The sequence below is a fragment of the Pleurodeles waltl genome, chromosome 8 (assembly GCF_031143425.1).
Source record: "Pleurodeles waltl isolate 20211129_DDA chromosome 8, aPleWal1.hap1.20221129, whole genome shotgun sequence".
Taxonomy (NCBI): domain Eukaryota; kingdom Metazoa; phylum Chordata; class Amphibia; order Caudata; family Salamandridae; genus Pleurodeles; species Pleurodeles waltl.
In genome coordinates, this window is record NC_090447.1 from 1,235,287,135 (window position 1) to 1,235,308,002 (window position 20,868).

Sequence of the window (20,868 nt, forward strand, 5' to 3'; positions counted from 1 at the left end):
TACATAAGTGGATATATCTCCTACAGCTATTGAGGTGTGGGCTATCTTTTGCTTAAACTGTGCCTGTACTAGTATGATGGAAGGCAGCTGCAGCTAATGACAAAACACGGTCTAGCAATAGTCCCCTTTCTTGTGAAGGGAGCATGGACCATAATACCATCAGCAAGAGTTAATCTGACAGGGAGACCTTCCACCAATAGGGTGTCTAACCCATTTCAAAACACTGCTTCAAATTACGGCAATTCCAATCTAAACATTGGCAGGCCCATTCATGTCGCATATTTGCCGGCATATGAAACACATTTTCTTGCAGACCGCTTCATCCTGCAGCGACAGAAAGCACCCCGTACCTCACAGCAGTGCCTCTGCAAAAGGTGAAAAGGCGTCAGTATTTCGTGACGTAACCAATTCTGACATACCTAAACCCTTACGATCCGAATCATTTTACCCATTACTTCAACACATTCAGCTTATTAATTATGACCCATGGTAATCGAGTTAAAAGGCACAATTTTACAGCCAGTTTGAAACGGTCTGCGAAGGCGATATTTCCGTGGGGGGAAAGATTAAATCTTACCTCATTTGGGAGGTAAGGGCAGCAAGGTGTTTCCGTGGAAGGATATGATGAATTACATGAGCCACGTTTTGCCAACATCCATGAATGGTGGATATATTGAAGCTGGGACGGTCATTTAGGCTGCCCAACTACCATGGGAGCCAGCCACTTCCAAAGGACGGAAAGCTCACCCTAGCTGTGCATTAACTAATTAATCTTACTGCCATTGCCAGCATCACCTACACGGCCAAGCCTTCGCGCACTCTGGTCCCTTCCTGTTCGAAACTACAGAACCACTGTGCTGCTTCCCACCCTCCACAATACTACAGGCTAGTGTCCAGAAAAGTGGTATAAATATTCACAAGACATCAGAAAGCACAATATGGCGAAACACTCGCAAAAATAATTTAAAAAAGCACAATTCCTTCTCAGGCTTGTTTTGCGCATCATGTGCTAGGCAGATGAAGGGGAGGTTATAGACCAGAGTATCAGGGATGCTTAAACATTAGTTCAACATTCTTGAGCTCCTTTGGTACCCACATTTTCTAGAAGTGGGAGATTGATGTCAAACCTCGCACATAAGTGATGAGGAAACGGATGTTGCAGACTACCCTTTTAAACAACTGTTTAAAAACTGCCAACAGAGTCGCATACAATGGTTTCAAACGAGACACTTGAAAATATTTTTATTTAAAATACTTGGTACCTTATACATTTTACATGAATGAAATGCATTTTACATGGATGAAATGGTTAGAGTTTATATTCGCTACAACTAGCCCTCCTTTAAGAGAATGATTTTGAAATCTGAAAGACCGCTCCAGTTGGCAAATGAAGACTCCTTAATTCATAAACAAAGGACCAAGTTCGCTTAAAAAAAAGTTCATGTCATAAATAGTTAAAATCCATTAAAAAAAGTTACTTAGCAGGTAAGGACACTTGACCTGCAGTGCCCTTTAGATCAACTCCGTTGATCAGGAGGTAAGCGCTGTATTGTGCTTTCAGTGCATTGAAGAATACTGTTTGAGGGTCGATCTCTTGATCAAGGGTTATTTTAAAGGCAATACTGCAGGAGGTTCCACAAGCGCGACCCTTCGGTACCTGAAAGACAAACAGTTTAGAGTGGCATTCTGCTTCTGGAAAAATTACAGAACCCATGCCACAAAATCTTAAAGCATTAACGCACAATGCATACGAGAGGTAACTGAGTAATATATATACACACACACCAGCAAGCTAGGACACACTAGACTAGTCTCCATTGTACGCATGGAGAAATGTAATCCTGCATGCACACTAGGTTAGTGCCAATGGGCAGAGAGATCCTACCTTCTAGGTGTAGGACCATATTAAACCCCCACTAGAGAAACATGGCGATTTGCAGGGATGCCAGCCTAATAAATTTAGCAGTACAGAAAAGGATATGCAGTAGATTTAGACAACACATCACTTCAACTGCTAGCAAGAAGGTTAGTAAAAAGGTGTTGAAATAATTAAACTAAGGCCATTCAGTACTTCTGCTCCTTATGCAGCGAGCCACAGCAAGAATTACTCAATAGGCCTCTTCAGTTCACGTGAATTCAGTACTTTGCTAGGAGTCAAGCAAGTCAATTTTAGTGTTTTTTGTTTCACACCCCTCGAGAGAGCACTTCGTATTAAGCGCCTTTAACCACCCACTTCCTCAGCTGTTTGGCCAGTCTGCATTACGATTACCATCAAAGGGTTTAGAACTTTGATCATGTTAAAGTGCTGATAACTGTTCAGGTGAGCCCTCACTATGAAGTGGCCTGGTTAGAAACAGTACTTCAATAATGCTTTTCTGGCAAACTAGGAGTCTCCTGGTCCCTTTAGGACAGGTTCTGGTCTTCGGGCTAAAGACGAGCCCACAGCTGTCCACTAACACTAGATAAGCATGCAAACACCTCGCAACATCATGAACACTAAACGCATTTTGTCCCGATACCCTACTCCTTCACCATGAAGGCCCAATTAGAATCTGAAGGCTCTGGTGATGCAGAAGTCAATCTCCTGCAGAGCCCCGTCCCATGACCATTCTCTCACAATAGTACTTACTTGGAGTTCTTGTATTTCTCCCGTATTGCTTGCTGAGGTAGATGAGGCGCTCTAAGACATGCTCTGTGTAGATCACTCAGGCATGGCAGTATCTCAATCAATGAATAACCCGTAAATGAAACCAGATTCTCAGGCTGAAAACATAAACGTAATATAGTTTCACTGGATGCCAATCTCCATGTAGAACAGCTCCAGAACGCCTTAGCCAGACAAAATCGTTACATTCAACATTAGCACATTTAAAGAGGAACAGTAAATCAGTTTAAACAAAGCAGAAGGTTTTTTTTTCCTGGTGGTTAGTAGGAATATAAATAATGAGGAACGCAAACCCCCTATCTCTTCCCCCCGCCCCCTCCTAATATAAGGCTTAAAGCAAGGCCATACAGGAACCCGGGGGGGCTTTAAAGAATTGATCCAATTTTGTCATGTTCTAGAATTACAGCTATGTAGCTTTTGATGCGCGTTCATTTTAAGTGGCATAGTTCCAAATGACTATTCTTTACTACTCTATTACATAACAAATTATACTTCCTAAGTTGCAGACCAGGTTACTTCTGAGGTGCTCAATGTATGCTTGAGCACACCAACTGGTCAAAAAGTAAATCTTAATAAAATGCCTAGACAACTCCAAGGGCCTCCGAGAAGTCCAATACTGCTGACATACTTGCTGCTGTTTCAGGTACTTGCACAGCCCCTCACGTTACATATACTGAAGGATAAGATGAAAATGGTGCCTGCAGCCCCCCATTCTAAGATTGGAACCATCCATTTAATACACTGAAAGTGACTGATTGAAGCAATTAGGAAAAATTGTATTCAAGATCATGGTCGCCAGATGTTACACGAGATATTCACAGACCTGAGCACTGACTGTTAAGCATCTTCCATGGGCAGACAGGGGGGGGGCAGGAGTTAGAAGAGACTGATACCATGGAATGAAAGGTTTCCATTTCAGGCACTATAGTATTCTCCATACCTTCCTTTGCCCAAAGCCTCTTAATGTGATTTGGGGGGGGGGGGGGGGGGGGGGGGTGGAGGAAATGGGATGCACAATCACCTCAAGTCTCCTCTCCATCTACTAAAGTTGTACTTTTGTATATTCCATCCCCTTTACTGGAGTAAAGTATTGCAATTAATCAATAGCCAACATCCTGCCCCACTGACTGCTCCATTTACACCCTCAGTTTAGTAGATCATTCCGAAACACCTACAATAAGGGCAACCATCCACTTCCATGATATGGGGGGGGGAGCAAGAAGACAGTCTACACTAGCAAAGCGTCTCCAAATCGTGAAGGGGAGCAAGTACACAGCCTCATCTTACATTCTTAGCGCCCATATCCAATGTACCTCACTACATCCTCATGAAATTCAGATCGTATATACATAAACTTTGTGTCAGTACCCATTGCCGGCATCTTCTTCCTAATCTCCGACAGTCAAATGCTGAACTGTGGTCCATGAAGGCAAACACCGGCCAGTCATAATGTGGAAGTTCAGGCACTGGTCTATAATGCCCCACTCCTAGTCGATAACCAATACTGTGCTGATGTTAAAATGCCCCTCAGCTGCCCAAGTCCCCAAACGATCCAACAGTATCCTACCCATTACATTAGCCATTGAATCTAATTATTTTAAAAAAATATATATAAAATGGGTCCCCATCCCTTTTGAAAATTGGGTCAGGTCGTTGCCCAAGACCTGGGTGGGCTAAAGGCCAAAGATAAATATTGATTTTGAAGGTCAATGAGAACAGTCCAGGCCTCATGCTTGGGCATAGTTTCACTTCCACCACAACCTCGGATGATGCTGCCAGATCCCCTTTGAATATTACACTAGGATTGTTTGCACTCCTTAGATGCAACTTCTTGAATACAAACGGTTCAAAGGTGGTTCAATTTGCAAACATTTTAATGCCAGCAATAAGCAAAAAGGCTTATAATTGCAAATAAGCTCCCCACTTTGGACAACTCCTATAACCCACTGTTCACCGCTTTATCCCAAGATTAGAGAACCCACGAGATGGGCTCCTACTTGAAACACTAGACCCAGATGAAATGATTGGATTCCAACCTCACTTATGACATGGCTTCACATCTTTCTGCAGATTGTCACCATTTGATTCTATTCCGGTCAAACATTTTCTACAGAAGTCTTGCACTGCAGAACTTGACACTTCCAAATCTGATCTTTCAGCACGATATGCTCCGCTGTTAAAACTGTCCGTCTTATTCCCAGTCTAAATGAAGCATAAACTTGATACAAATGTTCTTTTTGGCACCTTTAACCAGCAGTTTCAAACATACTATAAACAGCTGTAGCAAAAACTGTGCCAATATCTTGAGCCCATTTATATTCTGGATAATTCTCAGATGGATTTGCATCATAGTCACAGCACGGAATTAGCCTTGCTGGCAGTAATGGAATATTCGTACCTAGAGGTCAGTTACCATAATATACCGGTACTTTTGAATCAGAAAGAGGGCCCTGTGACCTACAAGTTATTAGCCAGTGTTTCAGCATTCACGATCAAGTTTGAGTGGTTCATATCTGGTAAAACAAGTGGCAGTAGCACAATTTTGCTTTTCCTCCAACTGTGCTTCTGGCATCCTGAAGGACATCGGTCTAGTGGTCAATATCAAACACATCTGACCCCGTTCCTTTGGTTCAAAAGGAACCGGTCTGGATACGACTACAGCAAAGACAATTAGCCAATAGGACACTGCAGAAACACCACTACTGTCCACAACTGGGTGGGCTGCCACTGGCTGGAATGTAACAAGGCAGAAGCCCCGATAGCGGAGGTAAACTAGATCCTTTGCCAAGCTATTGTGTCCTACCGACTTAGATTTCCAAACCCCTCCTCCATCCAGTGTAAGAGCTTGGAGTAAAGAGGTGCTTATCTCCAGGTGTAGTCAGATCTCTCCAATGGTGGTGTCCTGTACATTTCGTTTAGGGTGCCTTATATGGCTTTCACAATGGCAGCAGAGGAAGCAGTAAACCGTTTTATCACAGCTAATTGGGCACGATTGGACTACTGTAATACTGGGTATTAAGAATTCATATAGAGCCAGGCAGCTATAATGTGATGGGCACTACTGACCGCTGCCATGTTGTGCCTATTTTACACTGGTTACTGGCACAATTTTCAAAACTTTGAATAATCCACCACTAGGGTAGGTCTCAAATTCTGAAGAGGCTCACTGGATATAGCCAGTCTGGGCAGCTCTGTATAATATCTTTAAATTCACTCAACATTTGCTATCTGCACGAGTCTCCTTGCGGCAAAGTTTTTGTTCAAGATCCCTAATGGAAAAGAAGGTTAGAGCCTGCAGACTACACCCAAAAGTTCCACAATTCTTCCCCGACATGAAAGGGTGCTGGAATCAACTTTAAGTATTGCCACTTTAAGACGAGGGACACGCCCCCCTCCTGCCTTCGCAGAAGCAGGATAGCTTGCCAAAAATCAGGGGCATAGGCAGGCAGCAGATGTTATTTGCATAGTGCAGACCGTCACCAAAGTGGGTATCCAGGTGCTTGCTGCTGGTGTTCATTTAAACGTGTATAGGCTGGAGTAAGGTAGATTGTATCAAGAGATTGCTGTGAGGCTACTGTATTCGTGAGGCGCAGACATCCACTGTTAGAATTACTAATTTAGCTGGCATTTCCTTCTCTAGTTCAGAATATGCTTCAGAGACCGACAGAAACTGGGCAATTTAAGCTACAGGCTGCAAAAGGAAGGCAGTACAGTTTACCCAAATGCTAGTGGCCAGATCAATTACTTGCAACCCAGTTGTAATAGAAATGAAATTACTCTACTCACCCAAAAGACCTTATTCATGGTGTAGTTCGCTAGACAATAAGCTGCTGCCGCTACCAGTGACGGAACATACTTCAAAAATGGCTCCGAATCTAGGAGACTCAGTTCAGCTACATACTAAAAGGGAACAAACCGCATCAGAGTGCATTCCAATAAAATTAACAAATCCAGGGCCACATAGCAGTCAACTCACCCTGGCAAAATTCTCAGTTTTGACACAAACTCCATGTCTTTGCAAGTACTGAAGAAGGAACTGATTAATCGTAGGTACCGTTAAGTCAAAAGCCAGAACTTTAAGGAGCAAATGTTCCATTCTCAGCAGCTGCTTCTTCGAGTAAGTGTCATCTGTTATGTAAACAAATTCGTCAACCTCAGGAGGATAAATCTCTTCATATTTCCTAGAAGGAGATAAACAAAACCAGTTGAACACATTTCATGTCTACAAAATTATACATCAAGTTTCAGTATTTGGCATTTAAGGTATAACACATTAGCCACCTGGTATTGGCACTACCCCTATGCAATTCGATTATAGACGGTTGCAAGAGGGCATTTCAGCCTAGGTTCATTAGAAAAAATGATAAACTCCAGTTAATCGAGTTTAGAGTTTATTCCACTACACAAAGCTGTGGCAGTAATGGTACCACGGAAGGCGTGCGCAGCAGTACCTAATGGTGGGTTCCAAATCCAAGAGCGAGTGTCAACATAAAGGCAAACATCTTAAAATGAATCCATACAGCTAGTGAACTTCAGATCTGAAAATAACGCATGTACATGTATATAGGTGCCTCAAGGAATAATAGACGGCATTTTTTTTTTTTTTTTTAAAGTTCCACGTTGCTGTCTCCAGTCTGCTTTACAACCACCATGTTGGCTTTACACCAACTATGCCAGAAGGAATCATCCAGAGCACTGAAAGCAAACGTGAAAAAACAATGCAAAGTGTGCTGAAGAATGGAGTAAGTTGGCATGCTCCATTCGGTCGGGAAAAAAGAAAAAAAAAAAAAAAAAAAAAACACACACACACCAAATGCATTTGAACAATACCTTCGAGAGATCACTGAAAAAACTAAATATAATTGGTCACGTTAAATACAATCCTGGGCAACAACATTCTAATCACCTGGCAAATAATTCATGATAAATTGGTTATTCATTTAGATGTTGGTTATTTCACATACTGTATACAAGCTCCATTACATAGGGTATTTTATAAAAAGTGAAATTAGTACAAAGCTAGACCCCCAAAGTAATGCCTCAAGTTCGCATTACAAATATTTTAACACTGAAATTGTAGGAGCAACCTCGATTTCTGGCGTGGTGTACAGATCTAGTGGTCATGATTTTTTTTTTAAAGTATCCAACGCTCTGGAAAACCAGTTCCGAGTGCGAGGTCCGACACTCAATAATAGCAAACATAGATGGCACATCTCTAGGCTTGTGGTAGGTTACCAATGGCCCCGAGGTAGAAAGGGGAAGAGGAACCCTACAAAGATACAAATGTGTGGAGTGGTTATTTTTGTGCAGGGGAACCTACACTCTATCCTATGCTCAAACAAGCATGTTCCAAGGCAATCAAACCCCAGGTTAATACAGATGTGTCCAGAGTAGACGGGGATATGTTAAACAATTGAGGGAATTACCCGTTTTTGGCAAAATAAGTTTGCTGATTAAAACATTACGCATGTTCCCAGTCAGTCTAAGCAAGAGATGCCTAGCTTGCATCACTAGATCTGTAGAATCAAAGTATATAGTCCACATTTAGAAACTCATTAACCGAACCATAAACTTATTTTGTAATGTGCAATATTACATAATTGACTGTACGGACTACATTCTCTGAAAAGCTATTTACATATTGCACAGCCGTTCATTCCAAGGTTTTAGTTTACATTCTGGCTTGTCCATTTTTTTATAATTACTTCAAAATATTCTGAAATTTAAATAGGTCCACATTTCTCATACCTGAAAGATGCAATGGATAATTGTGTCTGCCAATACATTGTCCAGAGTGTGACAAGACTTAGCAAGACCAAAATGGTACCCAGGTTTAAACAATCAAATATGCATTTTCTATTTCACTTCCACACAGGTGTTCAGAGGCTTGAAGGTTTGGTGTCAACATGGTAATCAACACATGTAGATACCGGTTGTTACAGGTGTTGGACATGGCCCCCTTCTGTAGGGTCATCCCCATCCTTTGTTGCCCTCACCCTCCTGTTTTCTGAACAATTTGTTGGCCTCCAGGACTCCAGCACTGGTGAGCAGTGGTAAAGTGCACAAAGTGCTTGTGCTCTCTCCTTTAAACATTTTGGCATTGGCTTACACTCAACTGTCACATTCAACTGTACTTGCAAGTCCAGAGGGAAGTGGTACAACATGTCCATGGCCTGTATATAAATGCTAACAATGGGCCTGCAGCACAAGGTGTGCTCCCCCACTTAATTTGCCCTTTAAACATAGCAACATGTGGATGCAGCTTAAGACTGCCTTTATCTAGTGGAGAGAGGGGGGGGGGGGGGGGGGGGGGGGGGGGAGGAAGAAAAAAAAAAAAAAACCCACACACACTTGCCAGACCCAACCGTTCCTTTTCAGCACATAGAAGTCACCCCTAGGGTACTCACGTTTTACATCTCCAGGTGGTGAAAGACTACATTATTTCTCACTACAGCAAGACATGCCTCTACCATAGACAGAGTTACCTCATTACATTTAATAAGGTATAACATCCCTACCTGCAGCCAATTGAAGTTTAAGTTTGGTGTCTAAATTCTTGCAATTTAAAACCCTCTTGAACAGTAGTCTCATTTCAAGTCAACTCTGAAAAGGCAATTTCTAGAAACTTGGAATGGTTTTGTCCCAACCATTTCGTGCTTGCACCTTGAGCCACATGACTAGATGTAGCTGGCAGATTGTCTGTAGTGCTCCCAGACAGTGAGCTGGGGTAAAGTGAGGTGTCCATTGGGGATGGGGCATCTGGCTTGATTGCGGTAGGCAGATCTGTCTCCTTACACAAACACCACAAATCCTCTGTAGACAAAGGGTTTGATACTGGTCTTATTTCAGACAAGCTGGGGCAGGGAGGCAGGAAATTCCAGACACCTTTTGGGGTGGAAACATCCAGATCCTTCTGCTGTAAAGTGGGAACAAGTAGAAACATTGGACCCAATTCTTCAGTACATCTCCAGTCCTGTGGAAGATTCAGGAGTGCTTTTCAACTAGGACTGCTACTCTGCTGCCCTACTTCCTAAGACGTTAAGTTAGACCTGCACCCTTCAGCTCTGGCTGAAAAGACACCCAGGGCCAGCTAATTTTACCTCCTGTTCTGAGCTACAGGGACAAACTCCAGAGGCTTTCCTGCATCTACTCAGCTGACTGGCTGCCTGGACCTTGCTCAGCTCTGGAATGAGTTCCAGATCCCAAAGAAGTGCCATTCATGTCTTGAACCCTTGATATTGCATCAGCTGAACTCCCACCAAAAAAAAAAAAAGTGGATTCTTTGCAACCAACAAGGGGCAGTTTGTGCTAATATCTCGATTCTCACCAATGCAAAGCTACAGTGAACCATGCTCCTCATACCACAGCAATGACCGGCTGTGTGGAAAGATTAGGAGAACTGGTACAGGTTGATTGGGGGTTTGATTATGGTTCATCCTCCCATTCACCCACACCACCAGTAACCCAATTTCCTGCTAGAGGGATGAGATTACAGCAGGTATCACAAGGCAGATTACCTACCAGTCTAAAGGAAACGTGCCTTCGAGATTAAGCAATCCCAGCAGCCTAAAATTAGTTGATTATGGGCGGTTAACAGTCAGTGGACAGAGCATAAAGAGATGAGCCCTATGAGAAACTGAAATCGTTGGTAGGCTGCAAAGAGGCACCTAATGTGTTTAAAAAAAAAAAAAACCTGACTGGCTAGATGGCAGTTCACATGAGCAATGTTAATTTCAATCTGTTTTAGCGTGCACCATTTGTGGAGCAAACAACCCTGCAACAGGGTGAGAAAGTAATATGTAAGCGGTTTACACCCAGGATGCAGTGTAGTAGCCTGGTAGTCAAAATCGTGCAATAAAAAAAGTCTCAAACTAAGGGGCGGTAGGAAGAAGATTCAGCATGCAGTCTAAAGAGAACAAATTTTTTTTTTTTTTTTTTTTTTTTAAATGTGCCTTTAAGGCAGCGTATTGGGATTTGGGTAAAAAGACTAAAACCAAGTAAGATGTGATTAAAACATTGGAATGAGCTAGGCAGGGAATGCACTTGCATCCTTACTGAGGATTAAAAGAAAAGAAAAATAATGAAACAGTGAACAGCAATTTACTCTTTACACCTTCTCCACATTTGTATGAATTAGTGCCAAGTTCTTCCTGCTAGGAGGAAGAATGATTCGATGTCTTGAAGACAGGCCTTAAAAAAACCTGAACCACCATGCTCAAGCCTGGCTAGCCTAAATACCCATATAAAGCATCACTGCCTCCGTTTTGGGCTGTAATAAAAATGAGGGTGCACTGCAGAACATCTCTTGCTGGGTACACGAGGAGCAAACAGGACAGTGACCCAGTAGACTGGAAACACTGGTCCAAGTGCAGATTTTGGCTTGTACCTGCTCAGGGACTCAAGGCAGTTTGACACTTCCGACAAACTTTCACTGCACTTAGCAGCCTGCAAATTAAAAGGGGACGGAGGCCTCCTCTGGGTGGGTGCAGTGAAACTGCACCATCCTGCAGAGAATGCCTGAAGTCCCTGGGACCTCCTCCCCCTTTCAAGGTGCGCCCTCATGGGCATGCAAATCCTGACAGTGTCCGACTGCTCCCCAGTTTGTAAGGCATGAGTGAAGAGCCAATGCCTGCATGAAGACATGTCTCCTTGTGATCACAGAAACATCTGCCGAACTTTCTACAACACTAAAAAAATAAAAAAATAAAAACACACACACACACCAGACGCCGAAAGCACTCCTGTGGATTTAAGACTTTATACTGCACCCTACACCCCCCCCCCCCCCATACCCACCCAAGAGTGTAACATTTGGCACGTCTATACGAAGCACGTCTACAATCACCACTTCTGATCTGGCACTCTTGTAGGAGACCTAAACAAACCATGATCAAACTGTGAGTAATTCTTGTAATCAGGGAATCCGGGATATACTGTTCCGAGGCCACACGGGTAGCAGATAACATCCAGCACCGGTATTAACGGCTACCGATTTATGTAGTTGAGGCAGCGGACCGACGACAAACGATTAATTAAGCAAAGCCACACCAAGGACTGTTTACTAAAGTGGACATCTTAACTAGACTTTTACAAGCACATGGTTTGTCAACATACGCATTCCGACCAAGTAACAGTTGCTTGCAAGGTAGCCAGCTAGCAGTGCAGAAAAGCGGCCAAAATGAAACACTTACGAAGCAAGAAGAATAGCAGCGGTTCCTACGAGCTGCAGTTTTCCTCTAAGGACCGACATACAAGACAAAAACCGGTCCAAGAAATTGACAGCCAGGTATAGTGTCTCTGCTCGGAGTTTATACTCTTCGCCAACTTCAACCAGCCAGTCAACGAGGATAGTGCGCATCCCCGCGGTGATATCTGGCTGCTTTCGCATATAGCAAGCCTTGGGCCGATGCCTCATCTGCTCAGAAACAAAAAGCACACTTGTTTACTCAGCGGAACCTGTTAAAGTGGAAGTCAGGGAACATAAATAAAATTAAACACTGACACGGTTAGGGAGACAGTTCATTTACACAACATTCGAAAACTCTCAACTAAAGTTACTCAGACCAAAGTCTAGCGTCAATGCCTCTGGCTAGGAGAGCAACTAGTGAAGTTTAGTGAATGTGCTATGAGAAAGTTAATATTTAAAATGCCTCCAAACTACTGTTTCATAAAAGCCAAAGTGTCTCAAAATATACTGATCTACTCTTTGAATTCCAATTTCGTTTTTATATTAACTGGAAAAATTACTCATAACCCCATGCCTGCTAAGTTCCCTGCATTTCTGAAGCCCAAAGCTATTTCATAGTACCAAACGTTTTCTGCATCTAGAAGTACGCATAGCCTCTCTAAAGACTGCCATCTTAGTGTGAATATATGAAAAAAAGTCAGTAGTATTTTGTATTATTGTACCTTACTTCAGAGAACCTTCCATCAGCTGTTAGAAGTCAGTTTAGATCAAAGAAACATTCACTTTCATTGAGAAGGTGTATAAAAAAGAAAAGTGGGAGGGGAGAAAAGGAGAGAAGAGAAAACCACACACCAGAACCAAAAAGACTTTTCGGCCTCCTAAGGTGTTGCGTTTATTTTAACAGGTGCAACGCTCCAACAAAATTAGATGAGACCTTTCTTTGGGTTGTATGAAGACATGCTGCGCAGTACAGTCAGGTAAACACTCTGTCCACTGCAAGCCATTACCATCTTCAACTTCCCCTGCCACTCAGCATCTCAGAACGCCAGTCACAGATGGACAGATCCAAAACACACCCCCTCCCCCCGGAGCTTCAGTCCCCACAAGCATTGGCTCACACCTTTGAGACCATTGCTGTATAGCAAAGGGGTTGCTGTGCGGAGGGGGGGGGGGGGGGGTGGAGGAATAAAAACCACACCCAATTAGCGGCCCTGGCTGTGGTGCCATAACACTGGCAGTTTTTTTGCAGCTCAGGTTTCAATTTTCTTACAGGTGAGACCTATTTGCTTTGGCGATGCTTGATCTGGTCGCTTTGCGATAGCTAAAGGCAGTTTGTGGTGGTATCACAAATGAAACAGTCTCCCATATCTTGCAAAACACCTGTAATGAGCCATTGCACGTTTCAAGATCTGCAGCAAATGGACACTGAAGCCATTCGAGTTGCAAATGAGGCCATTTATTTTGCTGTCTAGGTCTATTATTCTGGTCCACTATGACACTCCACAGCTGTTGTAGCTAGCAGAGTTACATTGTTTTGACAATTTACAGTGATAAAAATGAACCAGACTAGTTGCCAGCATGATTTAATCACTCCCACATCATACAGCATTTCCATCCCTTTCAGTAACGTACATATTTTACTCTAGGTCTGAAATCAGTTGCTATAGGTCGGGTTAAACTCATTTGGGGGTTCTACAATAATAGGGAACGTTTACTCCCCAACTACTAACAGTTGAGGAAACAAAAACTATTTATCCCAGATAGCTTATTTGACAAAAGATCATTCTTAAATTAATGAGATGTCCAGTATAGTGGGAGTCACTTTCCTCCATTAGTCGGTTTGGCGGGGGGGGGGGGGGGGGGGCATGAAAACCTACCAACCAATCCCAAATGAGTTTAGATAGGTCTGTGTGGGAGAGGGCCGAAGATCCGTACTTCATCAGGATGAGCCATTTGAGCAGCTGCTCAACAAATAACCTTTTGTTCTGCTATAGGTCATAATTTGTGTCCACAATGTAGTTTAGGTAGAGTTTAGATGTATTGCTCAGAACAGTCCTGCCCTAGTAAATAATTTTACTAGGTCTTCCTGATCTTTTGTCTCTGTAGCCATGCATCTAACCTCCCTTTAAGAGATTATGGTTTCACAAAAATGCTCAGGATCTACCATTTTATTTATTCGTTAGTACAGTGATTGCCAGTTACCTGGGCTCTTAGTGGATTACTCAGGGGCCTAACCATGTCCACAACTCTGGCTCTGCAAACAAGAGGATCTTTGTGGCACATAGGAGGAAGCAGGTGGGCAATGGGTGGCAAGTTAACTGCCCCCACTGTCCACCCCGAGATGGGCATTCTCAGTTGGTGCATTATCTACCCAGGATGCACTAGAGAACAGAAGGGCTGCCTCAACTTTAATATTTTTAGCTGTAGATCTCAGAACTACAAAGATTATAGGAAGGACATTAATTTATATGCTGCTTGTATAATCTGTCACCAGACCCATAGGTCATGGGAAAGTGACATAGGAGTACGGAGCCAACACCAATTAGATTTGCTCAATAAGTAACTCATACATGCACATCAAATGTCCAACTGTAGTATGGCATATTCTCACCTCTGCTTCACGAAGGTATTGATGAATATCTTCAAAGTACTCCTCAGATATCATTAAATCGATATCTAATTCAGAGTGTTCTTCTGTTAGATCTTCAGATAATTCGTCTGTTTCATCTACCACTTGGGACTGGAAAGATGTGTCTACCATCATAGGCGACCCTAGAAAGGTTGCACAGTATTGCTTATCAAGAAGTCATCAGGCGTGAAATCCACACTTTGCTTTTTCAGGTTAGTTTATTTGGATTCAAACCTTTACCGAGGTAAACAAAATCAAGTCAGCCAGTAAATTCAATGCTTATATATCAAGAAGCTTTAAAAAGGCATCTTAAAGAAACGTAAAGTGGTTATGACATACATGTTCATGGGGGGGGGGGGGGCTAAAATGTCAAATATTCCCTTCTTGTTACAGTAAATGGAACAAGACGGGCTTTAATAAATGTTCCCCTGGTTGTGCAACAACTGGGCAAGGGAGTACATGGTTCAAATATTGTATGCCCATGACGTTTACAAATTGTGTGTTACCTGTACTGAGATCCAGGACCAGATTAAAATCATTTTTCACTGCATTCAGATCCAGATGTGGTTTAGTAAGCGCCACATTCTCGACATGATAGCGAGATTTGTCCTTTGCATCTCTTGGCTCTTCGACATAGATAGTGAAACCCTGTTTGGTGGGAATACAGGTAGGAAGGTTCTTGCCAGGGAGAGGGACTGCATTCTCAGCCCCTGGCAAAAAGGCAACTGATGGTGCACCCTAAAACAAAAACATTAAGTATTAAAGCTTTAGTGACAAAGATTTAAAGCCGATGCACAACAGTAATGAGTCGCCGTCTGTTGGGTGGCCATCACAAGGTAGAACATATCCCTCAAATTAGAAATATTAACTGTAAACTCTTTATACCGTTAAGTCCATGCTACAGCGCCTGGATACCCTCGGGTGAAAAGCTGCGCCATACAAATCGACACAACAGAAAAACGTGACAAAAATGGAACAGACCTTCGGTCTGTCATTGGCCCTATACAAGAGAGACATTCAGCTATCAGTAGAAATCAATGACCTCTTACTTGTGTACATGCTTTTGCTTCTTAAAATTTAAGCAGCACCTCCAATTGCATGTAAATTCATAGGGTAATTGCATTGGTGGGTTTTAGCTCATGTTTTTCAGGTGCAGACACTTCGATCCTTTGACTTGCACTGGCAATGGACAATTCACGAAAAAAGCACATAACGGGACTACGAACAGCGTATAGGTTACCATAGCAGAACAGCAAGTGTGTGAATGAGAAAGTTAAACATTTTCGCGATGCTAGTGAACACTAAAAACCGCTGTGAAGGGTTTATAGAACGCCCTCAATTTCTTCTATAACCAAGTTTCCAGTTGGAGACTGAAGCAGTGTGCTTTCTATTTAGAAATAAGAATAATCCTTAGAAAACACATTACAGCAACCGTCTATTTTCTGACATGGCGTACATACCGCAAAATATTATCATAACCTCTTTAAATAAATGCGGTTCTGTTTCATGAAACAGAGTTAATTTGGGCTCCGACGGACAAACGGGCACCATTTTATACCTGGAAAAATGCGCGCCTGTGCTGGTCATTCTCGGTCAGCACCCCAAGTACAGCTCTCTGGTGAACACGCTGGGGCAGCAGGAGCGGCTGAGGAACGTTGTCCTTCTTCGATATGGCAAAAAGCAGCTGGGAGTTGTCTGAGCCATACGAGGTGGTCCTGAAGAACCCACTGGAGGCGGTGGCACGACGCATTATTGCTGCCAAAACAGAGCAGATACATAAGTTTCCACACAGGAATGAAGTATTTACACAAACATAAAAAGGAACCTTTATACCACATTAGCGCAGAGTAGCGTCCGAGCTACTAGAAAGCACTATAATATTACCCAAGTTGGCAATTAGTAGGAGAACCTAAACTAGTCTGCCCATGGAAACTACTAATGCGTGCACGTTGCTAGATACCAGCTACAGCAAAATAGACTTAATAGCAAACTCCGAAAATAAACGCGTAAGCTATTCGAGCAAACGTCAGCCCGATAATGTAATTAAACATTTGTACGGGGGAGGGGGGACGTTGGGCTACTTAACGTCTCGTTTACTAAATGCTTACTTTGTATCCCAAAAAGCACACACAAAAAATAGTATTTTAAGAGCCCAGAGGTATTCGCTTAGTAAGACAATACAAAATATATTAAATCCAAGCAGTTTCATAGTTTTTCGGGAAACGCGAGAACTACAATTACCGCATACCAATCAAGCGCCCAAGCACGAGTAAAGGCAATTAAGCAATGCCTCGACAACTAATCGATTAGGTCGCTAACAGTTTCCTTGAACACCTTTACCTGGCGACGCACTCAATGAAACAGTTTCTCATAAGCCCACCCCTTGAGCAAACACTTCTCTTGCATTAGTAATGAGCTCAACAATTATACTACCAGATCCCTTTCCAACTCGGAGCATCACTTACGCTACACCTATCCCAGATGCATCACATGCCCATCAACCACCTTTTTAGAGTTAGGATTTAACCCCCTCTATAGTAAGAAAATAAATATATAAGAACTGGAAAACTACCTGCCTGCTCCCCCTTAAAGCTCCAGGAAACACAACTTAAGACATAACATAGGAAGTGGTCAGAAAAGGTTATAGACTAGCATCTCCCTAGTTACAGGTTATAAACAAACTTCAACAAAAGCAAACCTTAAACAGGAAAAGTGAAGGGTCTGAACAACCATCGCCTATCCCCAAAGGCTCACAATTGTGAGTATCTGCAATAACATCCCCGCTACTCACAGTGAGCACCCCTACAAACACCCAAACTCTCTCAGGTCCTTCAGTAGAAAGCAAGTTTCAAACAATAACAAGCCACTACATTAGTTGGAGAGGTGCTACGGCTCCGTGCGGCTGGTGTGCGGGCAGACAGGTAGTGATGGTCCGGTCAGCAAAGAAGACCAGCCCCACCCTAGCTAGTTATAGCGTGGGGGCGGGTCCGTATTGGGCTGCGGCTGCTCAGGCACAGATGAGCTCCAGCTGAGAAGAGACAGCCAAGGCTAAAGGTACAGCGTCCACGAGACACACGCAGTCCATTCAACTCGCCCGCGTCGGGACCAATCGGCCAATCAAAGCGCGCGCAGCCAACCGACGGCCAATCACAACACGCGACCCTCCACAACATGACTTCTCGGTTCCACCAATGATTGTCCGGTGTGGCGAACGGCGCCCAATCAGGTATCTGCCCGGCTGTCCGAGTGCCGCATCCATGGGGATGAAGTTGGCGTGCTCGCAGGAGGGAATGCCCTTGTGTCACCATGGCCACTGTCTGATGCCCCGAGGTGGCAGGCAGGACTCGGCAGGCCTAAACAGCATCATCTCGACATCAGCTCCTAGGGAAACACCGAGGGGGAAGCGTCTGTTCCTTGCCGCTAAGAGAGGCAGCTACAGCTAATATATTTTCACGTTAAAGCGCAGTGTGAGTTATAGAAGACACGGACACAAAGGCGGGTGTCTATAACCAGCTAGAGCCACCACGCTTTTGAAACGAGACACTTGAGGAAACATAACAGAGTGTAGAACCAAAGGCAGAAGCGCCAGCGCTCCACCTACAACGTACAGTACTTTTTATACTAGGGTAACCACCTGGAAAGAAGGCGAATTCGAGACAGTGACGGTAAAGATTCAGGACAAAGGGTCAAAATTCAAGACATAGGGTCAAAATTCAGGGCACATCTTAAGGACAAAAGGTTATTTTTACCCACACATATGAGGGGGGTTGCACGATTATAAAACAGACAGTTGACAGAAGTACAAGCCAAAATAGGTTGATAGAGAATGTGAGACAGAGAGAAAAATGATGGAGATAAAGGATATAGGCAGAGACAAAAAGGCAGCATGTTGGAACAGTGAAAGTGGACAGTGAGAGAAGAAAGTAAACGAGGATCACTCAGCTGAGAGAAAGAGCAGATGATGAAAGAAAAGAGGATCACAGAAGAAGACAGGGCAGAGAAAGGAGCAGCAAACAGATACATAAATGTGCTGAGGGTGACAGAAGGCTAAAAGGAGCAAAAGGCAGGGGGGCATATAAAAGGGAACAGAGAGAAATCATGTGGGAGAATGAGAGAGGACGAGATGAATTGCAAGATAGGAGAGAGGAGGGTACAGTTAAAGAAAAGGGACAAGAGAGAGAAAGGAGTTGAACACGGAGTGAGCAGAGAAATTAAATGAGAGTTACATTTTTAATTTGTACTTCAAAGCTTTCAATCCCAATATTATACTTTGCTAGGGGAACTGAGAGAAATAGTACACATGTTGCTGATATCTGTGCAGAACTCTAGTTGAGAATATGTACTGGGAACTACATTCACATGGTTTCTCAATTTTACTAAAACATCCCATCATTTTTTGTTAAAAACAACCACTCCTGAACAGCAGTTAACCCAGATCTTCTGTAGCCTCTGGCTGAAAAGAAAAGAGAGGTCTCCCATGGTGTGAAGCACGAGCAGGGGCAGACAGCTAGAGAAGAAACAAGCCTTCTCTCCAGGGTGACTGTTATCCTGAATACAATGTAAAATATGCACTTATTTAATTCGCAAGTCTAAAAGCTGCTAGGGAACCTGCCAGTTCAAGAATCTACAGGGGCTTACAGCCCCCATTGCTTATCTTTGGTTGCCTTTATTGTCGGTGTCATTTGCTTGCTCCTATTTTATTGGCTTTCATTGTCCCAGCTTGTCAGTCTTGTGTCTCTTCCTCCTTTGGAGCATAGCCTGTTTACCAAATCTCTTGTCTGGATTCTATCCTTCCACTGATCACTTCTAGCAAACACTTATTTATTTTGGGTTAGGCACTCCACAAGAGTGTATGTGTTTATTCACTCTTTTCTTCTCCCTTCTGTGTACTCACCCCATATGCCCACCCCTGCTCTCTGATTCTCTCTTGTGGATTTCTCACCTACCTTCTTCAAACTCAGTGTTGTTCTTGCCCTCATGTGAATCTCTGCCCCTGCTTTCGATGTTGTTGTTTTTGAGTGCTTCTCATTTTCTTGTTTGTTTCTCCCTCCTGTGCTTTGTGTTCTTCTCTTCCCTGTCCCATGTGCTCTGTTCATCACTCGTTGTTTGTTTGTTTCTCCCCTGGTTCCCAGTATTGCTCACTCCTGTATATGGTGCTTCCCCTCTCTCACCCCCATTCTCTCCTCTGTTTCGCCAACCACTGACAATCCAGTCATAATTACCTCAAAAAAATGTGTCACTCATTTTGCAGATTACAACCTTTTGTGAAGCATTCCTTGGTTAGTATTGAGTGATTCATTTTGGGATAGCTTTGTGGTTAAAAAACCTTTATAACCTGTATACCAGTTACATTTGATAGGTCTAAAAATTCAATTTTCCACTGCATCCTACCTGCTGGCCTAATGACACTCATCTTCAGTTCCATGAATCTCACTTTGATCTTCTTCACCCTCATATACCTACATGTTCGCTCTGTTCTTAGGCCCCGAAACTCTGCCTCACTCATGGGAATCCCCACTGTCAACTGACCTACAGGTCCCCAGAGGGTCAGGGTCACCCTTAGGTCTGACTTCTATTCACTATGAAGGACCTAAAACGGTGAGGTTCTTGCTCACCATCAGTTGGTCCTAAAATTACCCACTGATCCTCAGGCCCCCTAAACTAATTTCCACTCTCTGGTCCTCTGAGACTCCTGCTCAGAGGCATCTTTGAAGAGCATGTTCATGCTAAGAACCCAAGAGGCTTCTACTCAGTTTTAGGTATCTTTGCAGTTCTGTACACTCACTGGTGTCTTGCAATCCTGCTCAACATTAGTACCGCTTTTATCCCTGTCCACCGTTAAGCCCTGTATCTGTTGCACTCTTTCCAGGAAGCTCCTACTTACTGACAGGTCAGTGAAGACTATGTTCACCATGGGATTCCCTGATGCTTCTGTTTATTCCCAGCTCTCCCGAAGCTGTACACACACAAAGGCCCTGGGGTTTCCACTCACCACTTGAAGCTCCTGTTGACCTCTAGGCCCTACAGGCTCATTCTTAGGTTCCCAGCTTATGCGGTGATCAATGTAGATCCTCAACGCTCCAGCTTCCGCTCAGGCCTCAAAGGCTTCAGCCTCAATCTTAGCTCCCGGAGGCGCCTGCCAACCATTAGTTCCACAAGGCTCATGCTCATCCTGCTTAACCTCAGGTTCTGTAATACCCTTCACTGTAAGGTTCCTGAAGCTTCTCTTCACCTTCTGCCCCTGAGGCTACTGCTCAACCACAGTGCATTAAAGCTCCTCATCTCTTTTGTGCCCCTGAAGTTCCTGGGCACCCTGCAGGTCACTGAACGTCTTGGCCACTTACATGTTCACAAACTCCATGCTGACACTGTTTATTCAAAGACACT

The 20,868-nt window shown here is 43.5% G+C and overlaps 1 protein-coding gene across 2 annotated transcripts; it reads right to left on the reverse strand.

Moving 5' to 3' along the window:
- Positions 1–1,227: 1,227 nt before the first annotated feature.
- CCNA1 (cyclin A1) lies at positions 1,228–17,555 on the reverse strand. Of its 2 annotated transcripts, none has more exons than XM_069205521.1 (9): positions 17,273–17,555; positions 16,040–16,236; positions 14,988–15,219; positions 14,464–14,624; positions 11,857–12,080; positions 6,642–6,846; positions 6,452–6,565; positions 2,630–2,763; positions 1,228–1,657 (listed from the first exon to the last, which is right to left on the reverse strand). In XM_069205521.1, exons 2-9 carry the CDS (start codon positions 16,229–16,231, stop codon positions 1,606–1,608), a joined length of 1,314 nt encoding a protein of 437 aa, XP_069061622.1. In that variant the 5' UTR covers positions 16,232–16,236; positions 17,273–17,555; the 3' UTR covers positions 1,228–1,605. The 2 variants fall into 2 exon arrangements, with proteins under 2 accessions (XP_069061622.1, XP_069061623.1); XM_069205522.1 differs by having other exon boundaries at positions 17,352–17,554.
- Positions 17,556–20,868: the final 3,313 nt, after the last annotated feature.

Coding starts and splice junctions, on each gene's coding strand:
- CCNA1 (XM_069205521.1), bottom strand. CDS start 16,231: ATGCGTCGTGCCACCGCCTCCAGTGGGTTCTTCAGGACCACCTCGTAT. Junction 12,081..14,463: donor AATACCTTCGTGAAGCAGAG/GTGAGAATATGC, acceptor GTTTCTGAGCAG/ATGAGGCATCGGCCCAAGGC. Junction 2,764..6,451: donor CCATGAATAAGGTCTTTTGG/GTGAGTAGAGTA, acceptor TTATGTTTTCAG/CCTGAGAATCTGGTTTCATT.